The sequence below is a fragment of the Oncorhynchus mykiss genome, unplaced genomic scaffold (assembly GCF_013265735.2).
Source record: "Oncorhynchus mykiss isolate Arlee unplaced genomic scaffold, USDA_OmykA_1.1 un_scaffold_371, whole genome shotgun sequence".
Classification (NCBI taxonomy): domain Eukaryota; kingdom Metazoa; phylum Chordata; class Actinopteri; order Salmoniformes; family Salmonidae; genus Oncorhynchus; species Oncorhynchus mykiss.
The window spans coordinates 101,855-124,112 of record NW_023493818.1 but is presented as its reverse complement, the minus strand read 5'-3'; the positions used below and the strand labels follow the sequence as shown (position 1 = coordinate 124,112).

Genomic DNA, 22,258 nt, shown 5'->3' with positions numbered 1-22,258 from the left:
GTTGTACATATCAAGAGGATTGTAGTATCCCACAACTCTTTGCAAAAATGCTGAAGAATTCTAAACAATGGGTCCAGCGATGCTAGTTAGTATCGGCGCTAGTCCCATTAATATGAAAAAAAAATTCAAAAGCTTTCTTGTGGAATTATTTTTATTCTTACCTGGGTATTTTCAACCTAGATCAGTCCCAGGATGCTAGCTAGCCTAGCTAGTAATTTGTAGTGGCAAATACGGTAGCATAGCGCTAGCATGACTAACTAAGGATGCTAGCTAGCTAGCATAGCTAGTAACTTGTAGCGGCAGATGCGGTAGCATAGTGCTAGCATGACTAACTAAAGATGCTAGTTAGCCTAGCTAGTAATTTGTAGCGGCAGATGCGGTAGCATAGTGCTAGCATGACTAACTAAAGATGCTAGTTAGCCTAGCTAGTAATTTGTAGCGGCAAATGCGGTAGCATAGTGCTAGCATGACTAACTAAAGATGCTAGTTAACCTAGCTAGTAATTTGTAGTGGCAGATGCAGTAGCATAGTGCTAGCATGACTAACTAAAGATGCTAGTTAGCCTAGCTAGTAATTTGTAGCGGCAAATGCGGTAGCATAGTGCTAGCATGACTAACTAAAGATGCTAGTTAACCTAGCTAGTAATTTGTAGTGGCAGATGCAGTAGCATAGTGCTAGCATGACTAACTAAAGATGCTAGTTAGCCTAGCTAGTAATTTGTAGCTGCAGATGCGGTAGTAAAGTGCTAGCATGACTAACTAAAGATGCTAGTTAGCCTAGCTAGTAATTTGTAGCTGCAGATGCGGTAGTAAAGTGCTAGCATGACTAACTATAGATGCTAGTTAGCCTAGCTAGTCATTTGTAGTGGCAGATGCGGTAGTATAGTGCTAGCATGACTAACTAAAGATGCTAGTTGGTAGCTGCAGTTGTCAGCGAATATACACTTTGGACAGTGCAGCATTTTGGTTTTGAGATCAAATTATTCATATGATTGGACAGTACAGAATGTCGTCTTTTTAAAGAAGGTTATTTTCAAATACACTACCTGTCAAAAGTTTTAGAACACCTACTCATTCAAGGGTTTTTCTTTATTTTTACAATTTTCTACAATGTAGAATAATAGTGAAGACATCAACACTACGAAATAACACATATGGAATCATGTAGTAACCAAAAAAGTGTTAACCAAATCTAAAATATATGTTATATTTCAGATTCTTCAAATAGCCACCCTTTGCCTTCATGACAGCTTTGCACGCTCTTGGCATTCTCTCAACCAGCTTCACCTGGAATGCTTTTGGCTACTTTTCACCAGTAGTGTATATATTTTTATTTATTTAAATGTAACCTTTATTTAACTAGGTAAGTCAGCTAAGAAAAAATTATTGTATATCTGGTTTAGAAATGAAAGCACTATATATCTCGTCCCCCCTGCAGATGCCGCTACTGTCTATGATAGTATGTGTGCTTTTAGACTTTACATATGTACTGAATAAAAATAGAAACGCAACAAATTGTTCGTCCCATGTTTCATGAGTTGAAATAAAAGATCCCAGAAATGTTCCATACGCACAAAAAGCTTATTTCTCTTTATTTTGTGCACAAATTTGTTTACATCCCTGTTAGTGATTGTTTCTCATTTGCCAAGATAATTAATCCGCCTGACGTGTGGCATATCAAGAAGCTGATTAAACAGCATTATCATTGCATAGGTGCACCTTGTGCTGGGGGGGGGGGGCAATAAAAGGCCACTCTAAAAAAATATGCTGTTTTGTCACAGAACACAATGCCACAATGTCTCAAGCTTTGCTGGAGCGTACAGTTGTCATGCCGACTGTAGGAATGTCCACCAGAGCTGTTACCAGAGAATTGAATGTTCATTTTTCTACCATAAGCCGCCTCCAACGTTGTTTTAGAGAATTTGGAAGTATGTCCAACCTGCCTTACGACCACAGACCACGTGTAACCACGCCAGCCCAGGACCTCCACATCCGGCTTCTTCACCTCAGCGGGATCGTCTGAGACCAGCCACCCGGACAGCTGATGAAACTGAGGAGTGTTTCTCCCTGTAATAAATCCCTTTTGTGGGGGAAAAACCTCATTCTGATTGGCTGCGCCCCCCTGCCCAGTCATGTGAAATCCATAGGTTTAGGGCCTATTGAATTCATATCAGTTGACTGATTCCCTTATATGACCTTTAACTCAGTGAAACCGTGGAAGTTGTTGCTTGTTGTGTTTTTATATTTGTGTTCAGTATACGTGTGTATTAGCTGTGCTAGCAAGGCAAAGTAAACAGGGTTCTATTAGTGTCTATGCATTCTCTTATTCTTAACATGTACAGTATGTGCTAACAATGACTTGGTGAATATATATGTGCTCTTTTAACCTTCTACATATGGCTAGGTATATTCAAACGCACACACACACACACACACACACACACACACACACACACACGAGTCTGTGAACATATGTGCTCTCTTGCCTTCCACATATATGTGCTCTCTAACACACACACACACACACACACACACACACACACACACACACACACACACACACACACACACGAGTCTGTGAATATATGTGCTCTCTTGCCTTCTACATATATGTGCTATATAACACACACACACACACACACACACACACACGGGTCTGTGAACATATGTGCTCTCTTGCCTTCCACATACATGTGCTCTCTAACACACACACACACACACACACACACACACACACACACACACACACACACACACACACACGAGTCTGTGAATATATGTGCTCTCTTGCCTTCTACATATATGTGCTATATAACACACACACACACACACACACACACACACACACAGGACTCTGAATATATGTTGTCTCTAAGCCCCAGCGTTGCTACCAAAGCTAACACAACTATGTTCTGTCATATACAGGTAACTGCCAAAATAATGGAAACACTATAAGGGATACAAAGTATATTGAAAACGGGTGCTTCCGCACAGGTGTGGTTCCTGAGTTAATTAATCATCCCATTATGTATAAAAATGCTGAGCAGGTCATTATTTTGTCTATCTTGGCTATGTCCCCATAGGATGACAACGCCCCCATCCACAGGACACGAGTGGTCACTGAATGGTTTGAAGAGCATGAAAACGTTGTTGGCTAAATGCCATGGCCGTCCAAGTCACCAGATCTCAACCCAAATTGAACACTTGTAGGAGATTCTGGGGCGCCGCCTGAGACGGTGTTCTCCAACACCATTTGGCAAAACACCACATGATGTAATTCCTCGTGGAATAATGGTGTTGCCATTCCTCTATAGTTCCAGACGCTTGTAGAGTCTAATGCCAAGGCACGTTGAGGCTGCTCTGGCTCCTGGTGGCCCAACGCCCTGTTAAGACACTATGTTGGTGTTTCCTTTATTTTGACAGTTACTTGTACATGTGCTCTCTTAGGTAGCACATTAATGTAAATGCTAACACACATATAACACCTCTGAATATATGTGAATATATGTACTCTCTTAGGCTTCAACATATATGATATTATACTACCTAACACACATATAACCTCTGAATATATGTGTGTATTGTATGTTCTCTCTCTGCTCCCTTCCTGCTCTCCTCCCTTCCTGCTCTCCTCCCTTCCTGCTCTCCTCCCTTCCTGCTCTCTGGCCTGGTTGTTTTCAGAGATGGTAAACCAGCTCAATGCTCTCAGCTGCTTAGCCGGAGACCCTGAGGACTACTTCCTAAAGCTGGCTAGTAAAAGGCCAAGCAGCGCTCGGTCTCCCTCCCAAGGTCTTTCTGTTTTCAACTTTCAACCTTTTCTCTTTTTCTTTCTCACTCGTTCTCACTGCCTCGTTCTGTTGTTCTATCCTGTTTTGTCTTGTTCTTTCTAACTCTCGTTTCTCTCTCTACTGCCCTAGCTCTCTCTCTCTCTCTACTGCCCTAGCTCTCTCTCTCTCTACTGCCCTAGCTCTCTCTCTCTCTACTGCCCTAGCTCTCTCTCTCTACTGCCCTAGCTCTCTCTCTCTACTGCCCTAGCTCTCTCTCTCTCTACTGCCCTAGCTCTCTCTCTCTACTGCCCTAGCTCTCTCTCTATACTGCCCTAGCTCTCTCTCCCTCTACGGCCCTAGCTCTCTCTCCCTCTACGCCCCTAGCTCTCTCTCCCTCTACGGTCCTAGCTCTCTCTCTTTCTACTGCCCTAGCTCTCTCTTTCTACTGCCCTAGCTCTCTCTTTCTACTGCCCTAGTTCTCTCTCTCTCTACGGCCCTAGCTCTCTCTCTTTCTACTGCCCTAACTCTCTCTCTTTCTACTGCACTAGTTCCCTCTCTCTCTACTGCCCTAGCTCTCTCTGTCTACTGCCCTAGCTCTCTCTCCTGCCCTAGCTCTCTCTTTTTCTACTGCCCTAACTCTCTCTCTTTCTACTGCCCTAGTTCCCTCTCTCTCTTCTGCCATAGTTCTCTGTCTACTTCCCTAGCTCTCTCTCCTGCCCTAGCTCTCTCTCCTGCTCTAGCTCTCTCTTCTGCCCTAGCTCTCTCTCCTGCTCTAGCTCTCTCTCCTGCCCTAGCTCTCTCTCCTTCTACTGCCCTAGTTATCTCTCTCTCTCCTGCTCTAGCTCTCTCTCTCTCTCCTGCCCTAGCTCTCTCTCTCTCCCTCTCTGTACCATTGGTGATGTAGTCGTGTTGCCTGGTGTTCTCGTGTTGCACTTCAGATTTACGTTTAGTACATTGGTTGGTTTTCATTAGCTGGTTTTCTGTCCTTTTCAGTTTGCCCTCCTGGTGTCCAAGCCCCCGAACCCTGAATCTCCCCCTTTTGTCTGCAATTTGTAGTGAACCAATGATCAGTCATATTCCTCGTTTATGGTGTTGCTTTGTCACCATAGAGAAAACAACACACACACACACACAATGCTGCTGCCACTTGTGACAATGATGGCCTAATATGGCCCAGAATGCAGCAGGAGAAATACCACACCTTATCAGCTACTACCACTTCACTACGTATTCACACACACTCTCCCACACTCTCTCTCTCTCTCTCTCACACACACACACACACACACACACACACACACACACACACACACACACACACACCACACTCGCTCATCATCTCACTCACTCTGGCAATATACTTTCTCACGCTCACATACCACATTCAGAAGCACACACAGTTAGCATTTTGTTTCTCACACACTGTTGAGACACGGACACACACAAACACACACACAACCTAGACAGGCTTTGTTGTCTTGATGAGGAAGAAGATGAATCTCTTGTAGCAACTCCCAGCCTGCACTAGGGGTTTCTCATGGCAACCCGGTTCCATCAATCTCTGCTGAATTCCCCCGCTGGACTCCAACTGTAGTGAAGCTGGACAGAGATGGACAGGCATTAACCAGTCACCTTTTACCAGAAGGAAGGAATACTTCTGGAAACCAAATGAACTCGAGTGGTTCACTCCAAAGTGCAGATTGTTGTTGTACTCTTTAAGTTCTGTATGTTTGTCTTCATTTTGACTCTTTCATCAGGGTTTTTGGTTGTGAGGATGTTTCATCTCGTTTTCTTCCGCTAGTTTGAACTATTTTCCTTCCTTTTTTTTGCTTGTTTTTGTTTTGTTAAATTTTTTTCTTTCGTTCCTGCATTGTTTTGGTTCCCATGGCGACAGAGCTGATCAGTAAGCTGAACTTCCTGGAGGAGGATCAGGACACGCCCCCTGCCCTCTGCTCCAATCCCTTCGAAGATCCGGCTGATGATGTTGATGACGCCTCCCACCTGGAACACACCAATCACTTCAACCCATTCGGTGATGATGATGATGATGATGATGGTAGGTTTGACCTTTGACCTCTATCTACCTGTTCTGTCTCTCTCTCTCTCTCTCTGTACTGTATGTCTACCTGTCTATAAGAGACTAGGGGTTTTAGCAGTTTGATTTACACTGCATGGCCAAAAGCATGTGGACACCTGCTCGTTGAACATCTCATTCCAAAATCATAGGCATTAATATGGAGTTGGTCCCCCCCTTTGCTGCTATAACAGCCTGCACTCTTCTGGGAAGGCTTTCCACTAGATGTTGGAACATTGCTGCAGGGACTTACTTCCAATCAACCACAAGCATTAGTGATGTTGGGCGATTAGGCCTGGCTCGCAGTCAGCGTTCCAATTCATCCCAAAAGGTGTTTGATGGGGTTGAGGTCAGGGCTCTGTGCAGGCCAGTCAAGTTTTTCCACACCCATCTCGACAAACCATTTCTGCATGGACCTCACTTTGTGCACAGGGGCATTGTCATGTTGAAACAGGGAATGTCCTTCCCCAAACTGTTGCCACAAAGTTGGAAGCACAGAATGGTCTAGAATGTCATTTTATGCTGTGAGGTTAAGATTTCCCTTCTCTGGAACTAAAGGGTCCGGACCATGAAAAACAGTCCCAGACCATTATTCCTCCTCCACCAAACTTTACAGTTGGCACTATGCATTGAGATAGGGGTGTCCACATAATGTCAGTGTACATTATACCTCCTCCACCAAACTTTACAGTTGGCACTATGCATTGGGACAGGGGTGTCCACATAATGTAGGTGTACATTATTATGGGGTCGACATCAAAGACTGATTTATTATCCTATATTATATTTATATTTTATATTGTGTTTTCAATCCAAGTTTATTGACATAGTTGTTGAAAGATTTATTTTATTGTTCTGAGGTTGTTTATAAAGTGCCTGGCAAACTAAATGCTACCCTTTTGTTGCTGTCGAGATGTCAAGAAATGTCACGTAGCATTGTGAAGCCTGTGTGTTTATGTATCCTGTCAGTAAAGCAGAATACTGACAGACAGGCAGACAGCTAAGATAATATTGACCCATCTCTCTCTCGCCCTTTCTCTCTGTCACAGGACCCCCTTCCCTGCCCCCCTCCCTCACCCTCCGACAGGACCCAGAGGCCCACTATGTCCAGGAACCCTCCAACCCCTTCGACGAGGACGAAGTCAACACACACTCGCACACAGAGTACAACCCGTTTGACGAGCCCGACCAGGATCCAGACCTAGTCCCAGACCCCGACCCCCAGGGGCCCCAGGTCCAGCAGCCGGAGGCTCCCAAACCCAGGGGGAGGAAGGGGGTCAGGCCGGTGGATATGAGCAAGTACCTGTATGCTGACACCAACCCACCACCAGAGGACCAACTGGATGAGTGAGTTACAGGGGGATGTGGGGGGGGGGGTAAAGAGAGGAGATTTGGGGATGATGTCATAAAGTGAATTTGTTCTCTAGTGTGTGTCAGGGTTTCTGTTAGGAAAATGGGAAGATTTTAATTTAACGGCCTTTTGAGAAATGCACTGGACCCATATGTATTGGGTCACTCATCGGTCACTCTCATTGGGTCACTCTCATTGGGTCACTCTCATTGGGTCACTCTCATTGGGCCACTCTCATTGGGCCACTCTCATTGGGCCACTCTCATTGGGTCACTCTCATTGGGTCACTCTCATTGGGTCACTCTCATTGGGTCATTCTCATTGGGTCACTCTCATTGGGTCACTCTCATTGGGTCACTCTCATTGGGCCACTCTCATTGGGTCACTCTCATTGGGTCACTCTCATTGGGCCACTCTCATTGGGTGCATAAGCCATGAGGCCGTTCCCTCACAGTGCTCGGAACAACAGCCAATCACATTTAGATGACGGTAATTCATCTGAACAGAGCATTCAACTCATGTAATGAAGCAGCCAATCAAACGTAGTTTTCAAACATTTGCCAAAATGCAATTGGTGGGAAAACAACATTCTAAACAGAGCACCTTCAAAACGACCAGGAAGCTCTAATGGGCCACAGAGGAATGGAGGATCATGAGCTTCTTTTAATGAAAATAGCTGTGGAGAGTTTCAGATAGAGGTATATATCTAGAGGACGACCAATTATGATTTTTCAACGCCGATACCGATTATTGGAGGACCAAAAAAAGCCGATACCGATTAATCGGCCGGTTTAAAAATATATATATATTTTTAAAATGTGTAATAATGACGATTACAACAATACTGAATAACACTTATTTTTAACTTAATATAAAACATCAATAAAATAAATTTAGCCTCAAATAAATAATGAAACGTGTTCAATTTGGTTTAAATAATGTAAAAACAAAGTGTGGGAGAAGAAAGTAATATGTGCCATGTAAAAAGCTAACGTTTCAGTTCCTTGCTCAGAACATGAGAACATATGAAAGCTGGTGGTTCCTTTTAACATGAGTCTTCAATATTCCCGGGTAAGAAGTTTTAGGCTGTAGTTAATAAAGTATTTATAGGATTATTTCTCTCTATACCATTTGTATTTCATATACCTTTGACTATTGGATGTTCTTATAGTCACTTTAGTATTGCCAGTGTAACAGTATAGCTTCCGTCCCCCTCCTCGCCCCTACCTGGGTTCAAACCAGGAACACATCGACAACAGCCACACTCGAAGCAGCGTTACCCATCGCCCCACAAAAGCCCGGCCCTTGCAGCGCAAGGGGAATAACTACTCCAAATGTAAAAGCGAGTGACGTTTGAAACAGTATTAGCGCACACCCAGCTAACTAGCTAGCCATTTCACATTGGTTACACCAGCCATTAGGCTGATAGGCATAAACAGCGCTGTGCTTGCGAAGAGCTGCTGGCAAAACGCACGAAAACACTCTATCAAATCAGACTTAATTATAACATAATAACACACAGAAATACGAGCCTTTGGTCATTAATATGGTCGAATCCGGAAACTATCATTTCGAAAATAAAACGTTTATTATTTCAGTGAAATACGGAACCGTTCGGTATTTTATCTAACGGGTGGCATCCCTAAGTCTAAATATTGCTGTTACATTGCACAACCTTCAATGTTATGTCATACTTACGTAAAATTGTGGCAAATTAGTAAATTAGTATATATATTTTTTTAATAATCGGAAATCGGCGCCCAAAAATACCGATTTCCAATTGTTATGAAAACTTGAAATCGGCCCTAATTAATCGGCCATTCCGATTAATCGGTCGACCTCTAGTTTCAGATCACAAGCCCGTTGGCCTATGCCTATTTGGGAAGCTCTCAATTTGGGCAGCGTGTGCGTGGTCACAGATCTAGCTGACTTATTGAGTTGCGTCTGTCAGTGTGAAGATAATGTGTGGTGTATAATTTAAAATGGTGAAGATATAGGCCAGTCTCTCTCCAGAATGGCTCAGCTGTCTCCCGACAGTTCATTCATTGTTTCATTGTGTGAATTGTTTGCCTTTGTATTGTTTATTTGTATTCATTCTCCATTACATATGTCACCAGTAGTAAATGTACCATTAATCCCCATCATTTGGTTACTTCATTTTTATTTAAATGCATGTATTAATTACAGTCATTTACAGTTCTCATTCTCGGAGTGGGAACGTTGTTTGCAGAGTTCACAACTTGTTACACTTGTGAGAAACAAGTTTAGGATCATTTAATCATTTAAACCATTCTTTTTTGCGATTTGTACTTTTTCATCGTCTTTTGTTTGGAGTGCTCCATGTGAGGGAACGGGTACATGTCTGCTCTCTCTGTCCCGATAATGTTGAGGAAGAACACGCATGCCTGAGCCCGTAGAGAAGTACCTGGCCTGATAATGTTGAGGAAGAACACGCATGCCTGAGCCCGTAGAGAAGTACCTGGCCTGATAATGTTGAGGAAGAACACGCATGCCTGAGCCCGTAGAGAAGTACCTGGCCTGATAATGTTGAGGAAGCACACGCATGCCTGAGCCCGTAGAGAAGTACCTGGCCTGATAATGTTGAGGAAGCACACGCATGCCTGAGCCAGTAGAGAAGTACCTGGCCTGATAATGTTGAGGAAGCACACGCATGCCTGAGCCCGTAGAGAAGTACCTGGCCTGATAATGTTGAGGAAGAACACGCATGCCTGAGCCCGTAGAGAAGTACCTGGCCTGATAATGTTGAGGAAGAACACGCATGCCTGAGCCCGTAGAGAAGTACCTGGCCTGATAATGTTGAGGAAGAACACGCATGCCTGAGCCCGTAGAGAAGTACCTGGCCTGATAATGTTGAGGAAGAACACGCATGCCTGAGTCCGTAGAGAAGTACCTGGCCTGATAATGTTGAGGAAGAACACGCATGCCTGAGCCCGTAGAGAAGTACCTGGCCTGATAATGTTGAGGAAGAACACGCATGCCTGAGTCCGTAGAGAAGTACCTGGCCTGATAATGTTGAGGAAGAGCACGCATGCCTGAGCCAGTAGAGAAGTACCTGGCCTGATAATGTTGAGGAAGAACACGCATGCCTGAGCCCGTAGAGAAGTACCTGGCCTGATAATGTTGAGGAAGAACACGCATGCCTGAGTCCGTAGAGAAGTACCTGGCCTGATAATGTTGAGGAAGAACACGCATGCCTGAGTCCGTAGAGAAGTACCTGGCCTGATAATGTTGAGGAAGCACACGCATGCCTGAGCTCGTAGAGAAGTACCTGGCCTGATAATGTTGAGGAAGAACACGCATGCCTGAGTCCGTAGAGAAGTACCTGGCCTGATAATGTTGAGGAAGAACACGCATGCCTGAGCCCGTAGAGAAGTACCTGGCCTCCTGCACGGAAATGTAGGAAAGTGTGTTTGTTTAACATCCATTGCGAATGATAATATATTAAATCTACAGTTCCTCACAATAAATGATTTTAAAATCTTTCCACCAATCTCCCCCTCTAATCACCAATCCTCAGTGTGAAAGAGCGGGGGCAGTTATAGTCCTACTGCAGCATTGACCAATAGGCTGTGAGTTCCATGTGCTAATTTCATTAGCCGCCAATGGATCACAGTGTATCAATGCATCCATGTAACAGAGGCTGGATCACAGTGTATCAATGTGTCCATGTGACAGAGGCTGGATCACAGTGTATCAATGTGACAGAGGCTGGATCACAGTGTATCAATGTGACAGAGGCTGGATCACAGTGTATCAATGTGTCCATGTGACAGAGGCTGGATCACAGTGTATCAATGCATCCATGTGACAGAGGCTGGATCACAGTGTATCAATGTGACAGAGGCTGGATCACAGTGTATCAATGCATCCATGTAACAGAGGCTGGATCACAGTGTATCAATGTGACAGAGGCTGGATCACAGTGTATCAATGTGACAGAGGCTGGATCACAGTGTATCAATGTGTCCATGTGACAGAGGCTGGATCACAGTGTATCAATGCATCCATGTAACAGAGGCTGGATCACAGTGTATCAATGCATCCATGTGACAGAGGCTGGATCACAGTGTATCAATGTGACAGAGGCTGGATCACAGTGTATCAATGCATCCATGTAACAGAGGCTGGATCACAGTGTATCAATGTGACAGAGGCTGGATCACAGTGTATCAATGTGACAGAGGCTGGATCACAGTGTATCAATGTGTCCATGTAACAGAGGCTGGATCACAGTGTATCAATGCATCCATGTAACAGAGGCTGGATCACAGTGTATCAATACATCCATGTAACAGAGGCTGGTGATTTGAACTTTGTAGCATTTTTATGATTAACCACGTGACAATGATTTTGAGAAACGAGAAGGTTATTATTGACATTAAACACGAAAATGCGCATATGAAAATCAGAACTGACACGCGGAACGGTAGAAATGACAAGATACATTTGAAGCGTCGCCAAACTTGAAACTCACGCGCCGCCCTAGGAACTCTTTATAAAATATTTGCCTCCACGTTTCCACGGTCAGATTTTGGCTACAGGCTCCTTATGAAGCAAGGTTAGACATGCTTCATAATATGAAATAAAACATTCAGGTTTCAGACAATGAAGTATTTTCAGAGTGCACGCTGCCTCCGGCTCACATTGTAAACGGGTGAAAGAAGCGCTCTTAGCCTGTCGCCTGCACCTGAATGGTGAATGGGAGGCGCGCTTCAACTACCAGTTGAGAAATAAAAATAGCTATTTTTAAATCGTGCACCAAAACTGTGTTTAACACGTGATTGCATTTCGCATTTTGGCGCAATGAATGGGTTTATTAAAAGCATGTTTTACTCCGGCAGCAACCAGACGAGGAGATGCAGGAGAAATCCCTCTCAAAATAGTCTCTGAATGCTGTGCGCGTGTGATAGTTGTGTTGGATAAATAAGATACGCGATGACCAATGAAAATACACACAGGCCAATTTAATTCCGCTAAATTATGCAAATTACCTATAGACCGATAAGCATGACGGTCAAATGTATTTCCGTCAGATTAATAAAACAACTATGGGATTATTTTTTTTCTCCTTGTCATTTCTGCCCGGCAACAGTTTTATTTATCGGCAACAAAAAAGGACAAAAGCAGTCAATTGCCAGCTAACAGAAACCCTGGTGTGTGTGTCTTCGTGTGTGTGTATCTGTGTTTGTCTTCGTGTGTGTGTGTGTGTGTGTGTATCTGTGTTTGTCTTTGTGTGTGTGTCTGTATATGTGTGTGTGTAACCTTGTGCGAGTTACACAAGGCCCCCCCAACTCTAAAACACAGAGTGACTTGGGAGCTCTTTCAGAAACAAGGACTCGGTTGTTCCCTGCATTCTTTCTGCTTGTCTGCCCCCTCTATCCCCCTCACCTCTGTCCTCCATCCCTCTTCACCCCCTCTCACTACAAAATACTGCCTCATGACTCCTTGTCGAACAGCAATTTACAATTAGTCAAACCTTCCATTTTGGTGAGTTGTGGAGGTGGGGTACAGTTCTCTTGGGTAAACTCTAAATTAACTTGGATATAATACAGTTTGGGTTGAGGGGATATTTCCTATGGTGACCCTTTAACTTTGTCAAAACCCTAGAATACTCAACCCCTTGACTAACATTCCTCCTCTCAACCCCCTCGCTAACATTCCTCCTCTCAACCCCCTCGCTAACATTCCTCAAATCAACCCCCTCGCTAACATTCCTCAAATCAACCCCCTCACTAACATTCTTCCTCCCAACCCACTGGCTAACAATCCTCCTCTCAACCCCCTGGCTAACATTCCTCCTCTCAACCCCCTCAAACATTCCTCCTCCCAACCCCCTCACTAACATTCCTCCTCCCAACCCCCTGACTAACATTCCTCCTCCCAACCCCCTGACTAACATTCCTCCTCCCAACCCCCTGACTAACATTCCTCCTCCCAACCCCCTGACTAACATTCCTCCTCCCAACCCCCTGACTAACATTCCTCCTCCCAACCCCCTGACTAACATTCCTCCTCCCAACCCCCTGACTAACATTCCTCCTCCCAACCCCCTCACTAACATTCCTCCTCCCAACCCACTCACTAACAATGACCAACCTAAAGCTATTTATGCACGTCGCAAGCTAACATGGCGCTCTTCTCAGGTCGTAAGCTATAGTTACCCACAGCTGGCTAGCTAGCTTTGGTTATTTGTTCCAATATATTTTCAAATTCCGCCCCAAAAATGTGTTTAGCTAGCTACATTTATAGGATCCTCACTATGAGTCTGAGACACTTTGAGCATCATATTTTCCTTTGCCACCTCTAAAATGAATGTTGTCTATATGTATTTTGTTAGCTAGCTAGCTAGCATGCAAGAGTGGTACTTATCTCTCACGTGCCGACAGATGCAGTCGTCTTGATTGAATCGGACACTTCGTGGCACTTCGTTTGACACGTGACTGCAGTTTGCATTGAATTGTGGGTCATAACAAGCCCGCGAGTGATCAAAGTAGTTCACGTGCTCCCTTGAGCTAAATCGAGGGCAGAGGGGGGGTGGTAAGGTTTGTGAATTGGACCGCCACTTAAGATGGCAATCATACTGCATCCGGTTTTGACAGGGATACCCTGAGGGAAAGTGGATGGGCTGAGAGGGGTGGGGGGACACACGATTGGACTGCAGCCTGGGTCTTTTCACATGTCTTTTAGCCAAGGCAGGTCTGTCAAAGATGAATGCCACAGCCTCTATGGCTCTGCTTCTCTATCCTCCTTTCTCCTCCGTTCTCTTGGCCGGGGTTAGATACACACTGAACTTGTCTGTTTCTTTCAGCCTGATATACCTAGCCAACCCCCCCCCCCTTCCCCTAGGTCTCTGGCTGTGTGTGAGTGGTGAGTGTTGAATGAGTGACGTGGAGCGGTGTAGTCCGTTTCAACCCTGCGGGGGCTGGCTGACCTGTGTATTGATAAGATCCTGTGTGTGTGTGTGTGTGTCTGTCAGTGCCCAGCATGGCAGTTGGGATATGAGGTCACACAGAGCTGACCTCAGAGCACCTGTGTCCTGTGTTACCCAACCATCCGTTTAACTCAACGTTGTGTGTGTACTTTTGACTTACTACTAGCCATGTGTGGTTCTGAGGTAATACTAGCCGTGTGGTTCTGAGGTACTGCTAGCCGTGTTGTGGTTCTGAGGTACTGCTAGCCATGTGTGGTTCTGAGGTAATACTAGCCGTGTTGTGGCTCTGAGGTACTGCTAGCCGTGTGGTTCTGAGGTAATACTAGCCGTGTTGTGGTTCTGAGGTACTGCTAGCCGTGTTGTGGTTCTGAGGTACTGCTAGCCGTGTTGTGGCTGGTTTGGTACTGCTAGCCGTGTTGTGGTTCTGAGGTACTGCTAGCCGTGTTGTGGCTGGTTTGGTACTCCTAGCCGTGTTGTGGTTCTGAGGTACTGCTAGCCGTGTTGTGGTTCTGAGGTACTGCTAGCCGTGTTGTGGCTGGTTTGGTACTGCTAGCCGTGTTGTGGTTCTGAGGTACTGCTAGCCGTGTTGTGGCTCTGTGGTACTGCTAGCCGTGTTGTGGTTCTGAGATACTGCTAGCCGTGTTGTGGTTCTGAGGTACTGCTAGCCGTGTTGTGGTTCTGAGATACTGCTAGCCGTGTTGTGGTTCTGAGATACTGCTAGCCGTGTTGTGGTTCTGAGATACTGCTAGCCGTGTTGTGGTTCTGAGGTACTGCTAGCCGTGTTGTGGCTCTGAGGTACTGTTAGCCGGTAATACTAACCGTGTTGTAGCTCTGAGGTACCTGGTCAGCTATTTTAGTGTTGAATGTGTGTTCCTAAGTAAAGTACAGTGAAGTGTTATTGACTGTACGTTTGTTTATTCCAGGTGTAACTCTGTGTTGTTGTTTTTGTTGCACTGCTTTGCTTTGCTTTATCTTGACCAGGTCGCAGTTGTAAATGAGAACTTGTTCTCAACTGGCCCACCTGGTTAAATAAAGTTGTTCTCAACTGGCCCACCTGGTTAAATAAAAGTGTTCTCAACTGGCCTACCTGGTTAAATAAAGTTGTTCTCAACTGGCCCACCTGGTTAAATAAAAGTGTTCTCAACTGGCCTACCTGGTTAAATAAAGGTGTTCTCAACTGGCCCACCCGGTTAAATAAAGGTGTTCTCAACTGGCCTACCTGGTTAAATAAAGGTGTTCTCAACTGGCCTACCTGGTTAAATAAAGGTGTTCTCAACTGGCCTACCTGGTTAAATAAAGGTGTTCTCAACTGGCCTACCTGGTTAAATAAAGGTGAAATAAATTACATTTAACAAAAAACAGAAGAGTTTTAGAGGATGTAAAGTTATACAATGCCTGTAAAATTACATTATGATGCAATCTTTTGATATGCCATATCTCTCTCCTCTCCCTCTTTCTTTCCCTCTCCCCTCCCTCCCTCACTCCCTCTCCCCTCCCTCACTTCCTATCCATTTCCCTCACTCCCTCTCTCCCCTTCCCTCTCTCCCTCCCCCCTCACTCCCCATCCCTTTCCCTCTCTCCCTCCCCCCTCACTCCCCATCCCTTTCCCTCTCTCCCTCTCCCCCCTCACTCCGTCTCTCCCCTCCCTCACTCTGTCTTCCCCCCTCCATCTCCATCTCTCCCCTCCCTCACTCCGTCTTCCCCCCTCCATCTCCGTCTCTCCCCTCCCTCACTCCGTCTTCCCCCCTCCGTCTCCCTCTCTCCCTCTCCCCCCTCACTCTGTCTCTCCCCTCCCTCACTTCGTCTCCCCCCTCCATCTCCGTCTCTCCCCTCCCTCACTCCGTCTTCCCCCCTCCATCTCCGTCTCTCCCCTCCCTCACTCCGTCTTCCCCCCTCCATCTCCGTCTCTCCCCTCCCTCACTCCGCCTTCCCCCCTCCGTCTCCCTCTCTCCTTCAGATCCAACCCGTTCTACGAGCCCCGGACCTCCAGCCCATCCCGGCCCTCCGGGGGCCCCTCTCCAGACTTCAGTAACCAGAAGAGGAGAGCCCCGCTACCTCCCAGACCTCCAGGCCCCAGCCCCTCGGCCCCCAACACCTCCAGGGAGGGGGCAGAGAGGGAGAGATTCATGCCCAGTAGACCCAGTGCCGTGGCAGCTGTGGTGGGGCGAGATCTGGCCTTCTCCTCCCCTAAGGTAAGACTCTTTGAAGAGGGTAGTGGCACTAGAGTAGGGGTATTCATGACGTGTGTGTGTGTGTGTGTGTGTGTGTGTGTGTGTGTGTGTGTGGTTGCTCACAAAGTGTGTGTAGTTGTGTTTGCATGTGCCTCCGTGTGTGTCCAGTCACCTCCAACCTCCTCATCTGAATATAGGTATTAGTTTATTGGGTTGTTTGTTTGTTTATTTATTTATTTAAATTCTGCATTTCTGCTAGTTGTAATTAAACGGCTGGTGGTCACACACACATGATGAGCCACCCCAGTGGCCGGGAGTGATTGGGTGGGGGGGGGGGGGGGTTTAAGTAGTCTATATGAGATGCAGGGCAGAAAGCATATGAGGGGCTTAAACACATCAGCAGACTGATTACAGGGGGGGTAAGAACCCCATCTGCCCCCATAACCCCCCCCGCGGACACACACACACACCCTCCCTCCGTGGCTGGCTGTTGTAGTTGTGTAGGACTTGGTGCGGTAACAGTAATGGTGGTACTATGTCATTAAGGAAGGTTTATCAACCAGCTGCACAGCCGTGTGACTGTGGGTGAGGGGGTCTAAACAACTTTAATTACCCAGACTCAGTGGCCTGTGGTGGGCTGCACTCCGCCAAGGGCTGCCCCTGTCTTTAGAGCTCAGCGGAGGAGGGAGAGAGGGGAGGGAGATAGGGGAGAGAGAGAGGAGGGAGAGAGGAGTGAGTGAGAGAGGGAGAGAGAGAGGAGTGAGTGAGAGAGAGGGAGAGAGGAGGGAGAGAGGAGGGAGAGAGAGGAGGGGGGAGAGAAACTGAGGCTGTTGCAGGAGAGATATCCAGTGGAAAATGAGGCTCAGACTTTAACATGTAGAGGTGGTGAGAATAGGGTTTGGTTTCTGTAAATATTCTCACAGCGAAAAACACACACACACACACACACACACACACACACACACACACACACACACACACACACACACACACACACACACACACAATGATGAGAAACTCCTACACATGTGTGTATGTGTCTGTGTGTTAGTACGCACAGATTCCAGTTTGCCCAAAAAACACAGGCTGTTCCTCTGCTTCTCAATGTTTTGTGTGTGTGGTGTGTGTGTGGGTGGTGTGTGTGTGGTGTGGGTGGGTGGCGTGTGTGTGTGTGTGGGTGGCGTGTGTGTGTGTGTGGGTGGTGGGTGTGTGTGGGTGTGGGTGGTGTGGGTGGTGTGTGTGTGTGTGTGCATCTGCTTGTGTGTGGTCTTGTTTAAGTCCTCCGTGTGTGTGTGTGTGTGTGTGTGTGTGTGTGTGTGTGTGTGTGTGTGTGTGTGTGTGTTAGTTCAGTTTGTCATGGTGTTAAGGCTACCTCTTCAACAACAGGCTGTGGTGGATCAGGACAGGCTGTGGTGAATCAGGACAGGCTGTGGTGAATCAGGACAGGCTGTGGTGGATCAGGACAGGCTGTGGTGAATCAGGACAGGCTGTGGTGAATCAGGACAGGCTGTGGTGAATCAGGACAGGCTGTGGTGAATCAGGACAGGCTGTGGTGAATCAGGACAGGCTGTGTTCTTGTATCCTCCACTCTTTGTATAAGAGTATGATTTTAACATGGACATTTAGTCATTAAACAGACGTTCTCATCCAGAGCTGCTTCCAGACAGAACCTTCATCAGTAGCGTGGTGAGACAGTACCTTCATTAGTAGCGTGGTGAGACCGTACCTTCATCAGTAGCGTGGTGAGACAGTACCGTCATCAGTAGCTAGGTGAGACAATACCTTCATCAGTAGCTAGGTGAGACAGTACCTTCATCAGTAGCTAGGTGAGACAGTACCTTCATCAGTAGCGAGGTGAGACAGTACCTTCATCAGTAGCGTGGTGAGACAGTACCTTCATCAGTAGCTAGGTGAGACAGTACCTTCATCAGTAGCGTGGTGAGACAGTACCTTCATCAGTAGCTAGGTGAGACAGTACCTTCATCAGTAGCGTGGTGAGACAGTACCTTCATCAGTAGCTAGGTGAGACAGTACCTTCATCAGTAGCTAGGTGAGACAGTACCTTCATCAGTAGCTAGGTGAGACAGTACCTTCATCAGTAGCTAGGTGAGACAGTACCTTCATCAGTAGCGAGGTGAGACAGTACCTACATCAGTAGCTAGGTGAGACAGTACCGTCATCAGTAGCGAGGTGAGACAGTACCTTCATCAGTAGCGTGATGAGACAGTACCTTCATCAGTAGCGTGGTGAGGCAGTACCTTCATCAGTAGCGTGGTGAGGCAGTACCTTCATCAGTAGCGTGGTGAGACAGTACCTTCATCAGTAGCGTGATGAGACAGTACCTTCATCAATAGCTAGGTGAGACGGTACCTTCATCAGTAGCTAGGTGAGACAGTACCTTCATCAGTAGCTAGGTGAGACAGTACCTTCATCAGTAGCGTGGTGAGACAGTACCTTCATCAGTAGCGTGGTGAGACAGTACCTTCATCAGTAGCGTGATGAGACAGTACCTTCATCAGTATCTAGGTGAGACAGTACCTTCATCAGTAGCTAGGTGAGACAGTACCTTCATCAGTAGCGTGGTGAGACAGTACCTTCATCAGTAGCTAGGTGAGACAGTACCTTCATCAGTAGCGTGGTGAGACAGTACCTTCATCAGTAGCGTGGTGAGACAGTACCTTCATCAGTAGCGAGGTGAGACAGTACCTTCATCAGTAGCTAGGTGAGACAATACCTTCATCAGTAGCTAGGTGAGACAGTACCTTCATCAGTAGCGTGATGAGACAGTACCTTCATCAGTAGCGAGGTGAGACAGTACCTTCATCAGTAGCATGATGAGACAGTACCTTCATCAGTAGCGTGGTGAGACAGTACCTTCATCAGTAGCGTGGTGAGACAGTACCTTCATCAGTAGCGTGATGAGACAGTACCTTCATCAGTAGCTAGGTGAGACAATACCTTCATCAGTAGCTAGGTGAGACAGTACCTTCATCAGTAGCTAGGTGAGACAGTACCTTCATCAGTAGCGTGATGAGACAGTACCTTCATCAGTAGCGTGATGAGACAGTACCTTCATCAGTAGCTAGGTGAGACAGTACCTTCATCAGTAGCTAGGTGAGACAGTACCTTCATCAGTAGCGTGGTGAGACAGTACCTTCATCAGTAGCTAGGTGAGACAGTACCTTCATCAGTAGCGAGGTGAGACAGTACCTTCATCAGTAGCTAGGTGAGACAGTACCTTCATCAGTAGCGTGGTGAGACAGTACCTTCATCAGTAGCTAGGTGAGACAGTACCTTCATCAGTAGCGTGGTGAGACAGTACCTTCATCAATAGCTAGGTGAGACAGTACCTTCATCAGTAGCTAGGTGAGACAGTACCTTCATCAGTAGCGTGGTGAGACAGTACCTTCATCAGTAGCTAGGTGAGACAGTACCTTCATCAGTAGCTAGGTGAGACAGTACCTTCATCAGTAGCGTGGTGAGACAGTACCTTCATCAGTAGCTAGGTGAGACAGTACCTTCATCAGTAGCATGATGAGACAGTACTTTCATCAGTATCTAGGTGAGACAGTACCTTCATCAGTAGCGTGGTGAGACAGTACTTTCATCAGAAGCGTGGTGAGACAGTACCTTTATCAGTAGTTCCAGTTGAAGTCGGAAGTTTGCATGCACCTTAGCCAAATACATTTAAACTCAGTTTAAATGTTTGTAGGTTTGTAGACCTCCTTGCTGGCACACGCTTTTTCAGTTCTGCCCACAAATGTTCTGTGGGATTGAGGTCAAGGCTTTGTGATGGCCCTCCAATACCTTGACTTTGTTGTCCTTAAGCCATTTTGCCACAACTTTGGAAGTATGCTTGGGGTCATTGTCCATTTGGAAGACCCATTTGCGACAAAGCTTTAACTTCCTGACTGATGTCTTGAGATGTTGCTTCAATATATCCACATAATTGTCCTTCCTCATGATTCCATCTATTTTGTGAAGTGCACCAGACCCTCCTGCAGCAAAGCACCCCCACAACAAGATGCTGCCACCCCCGTGCTTCACGGTTGGGATGGTGTTCTTCGGCTTGCAAGCCTCCCCCTTTTTCCTCCAAATGTGAAGATGGTCATTATGGCTAAACAGTTACATTTTTGTTTCATCAGACCAGAGGACATTTTTCTCCAAAAAGTACAATCTTTGTCCCCATGTGCAGTTGCAAACCGTAGTATGGCTTTTTTATAGCGGTTTTGGAGCAGTGGCTTCTTCCTTGCTGAGCGGCCTTTCAGGTTATGTCGATATAGGACTCGTTTTACTGTGGATATTGATACTTTTGTACCTGTTTCCTCCAGCATCTTCACAAGGTCCTTTGCTGCTGTTCTGGGATTGATTTGCACTTTTCACACCAAAGTACGTTCTTCTCTAGGAGACAGAACGCGTCTCCTTCCTGAGCGGTATGACGGCTGCGTGGTCCCATGGTGTTCATACTTGCGTACTACTGTTTGTACAGATGAACGTGGTACCTTCAGGAGTTTCGAAATTGCTCCCAAGGATGAACCAGACTTGTGGAGGTCTACAATATTTTCTGAGGTCTTTGCTGATTTCTTTTGATTTTCCCATGATGTCAAGCAAAGAGGCAGTGAGTTTGAAGGTAGGCCTTGAAACACATCCACAGGTACACCTCCAATTGACTCCAATGATGTCTTAGTGTATGTAAACTTCTGACCCACTGGAATTGTGATACAGTGAATTAATCTGTCTGTAAAGAACTGTTGGAAAAATTACTTGTGTCATGCACAAAGTAGATGCCCCAACTGACTTGCCAAAACTACAGTTTGTTATCAAGATATTTGTGGAGTGGCTGAAAAACGAGTTTTAATGACCCTAAGTGTATGTAAACTTCCGACTTCAACTGTAAGTGAGACAACCACATCTAGTTTCAGGTGTTACGGTGATACACCTGGTATAGATGCTGTTTCCTGAATATACTGACGTTAACAACACCTTCATAATATTGACTTGCACTCTCACAGGAAACTGTTCAGTGTGAAAAACCCAGCAGCGTTGCAGTTCTTGACCCAAGCCGGTGTGCCTGGCACCTACTACCATACCCCGTTCAACGGCACTCAAATCTTTTGTCTTGTCCATTCACCCTCTGAATGGCATGACATGCACAGTCCTCGTCTCAATTGGCGTAAAAATCCTTCTTTAACCCGTCTCCTCCCCTTCATCTACCCTGAGTTGAGGTGACATCAATAAGGGATCATATCTTTGCCTGGATTCACCTGGTCAGTCTATTTCATGGAAAGAGCAGCTGTTCTTCATGTTTGTAAACTCAGTGTATCTCCGTCATAGTCATTTCTCCTCAGCGTTAGTGTAACGAAGGCAAGGGTGTTATTGTCTATTTTTAGGAGCGAAGACAATCTCTCCAGTGTGTGGTATCCATACAGATTCATTTACACTGAACGGTATGTTAAAGTAGGGGGGGTTTGTTTGGGTCAAAGGGCAATTGTTGCCTACTGTAAGTGGCAGTTTACCAAAAGCCGTTCTACATTTCATTTGTCATTTTTCTTCATACTGTATGAGGGTATTTCCTGACATTTCACATGAGGCATTTCCACTGGCTGGTGACGTCCCCCTGGTGGCTGGTGACGTCCCCCTGGTGGCTGGTGACGTCCCCCTGGTGACGTCCCCCTGGTGGCTGGTGACGTCCCCCTGGTGGCTGGTGACGTCCCCCTGGTGACGTCCCCCCTGGTGGCTGGTGACGTCCCCCTGGTGGCTGGTGGCGTCCCCCTGGTGGCTGGTGGCGTCCCCCTGGTGGCTGGTGACGTCCCCCTGGTGACATCCCCCTGGTGGCTGGTGACGTCCCCCTGGTGGCTGGTGACGTCCCCCTGGTGGCTGGTGACGTCCCCCTGGTGGCTGGTGACGTCCCCCTGGTGGCTGGTGACGTCCCCCTGGTGGCTGG

The 22,258-nt window shown here is 46.4% G+C and overlaps 1 protein-coding gene across 1 annotated transcript in view; it reads left to right on the top strand.

The window, feature by feature from the left end:
• LOC110514664 (EH domain-binding protein 1) overlaps nt 1-22,258 on the top strand; it is a gene marked incomplete at its 3' end in the record, with an annotated part of 99,412 nt that overhangs the window by 2,943 nt on the left and 74,211 nt on the right. Inside the window, exons 2-5 of the mRNA XM_036973952.1 lie at nt 3,681-3,788; nt 5,661-5,822; nt 6,890-7,187; nt 16,101-16,335. Of these exons, the coding sequence (XP_036829847.1) occupies nt 3,681-3,788; nt 5,661-5,822; nt 6,890-7,187; nt 16,101-16,335 (803 nt within the window). The remainder of the gene's footprint in view (nt 1-3,680; nt 3,789-5,660; nt 5,823-6,889; nt 7,188-16,100; nt 16,336-22,258) is intronic.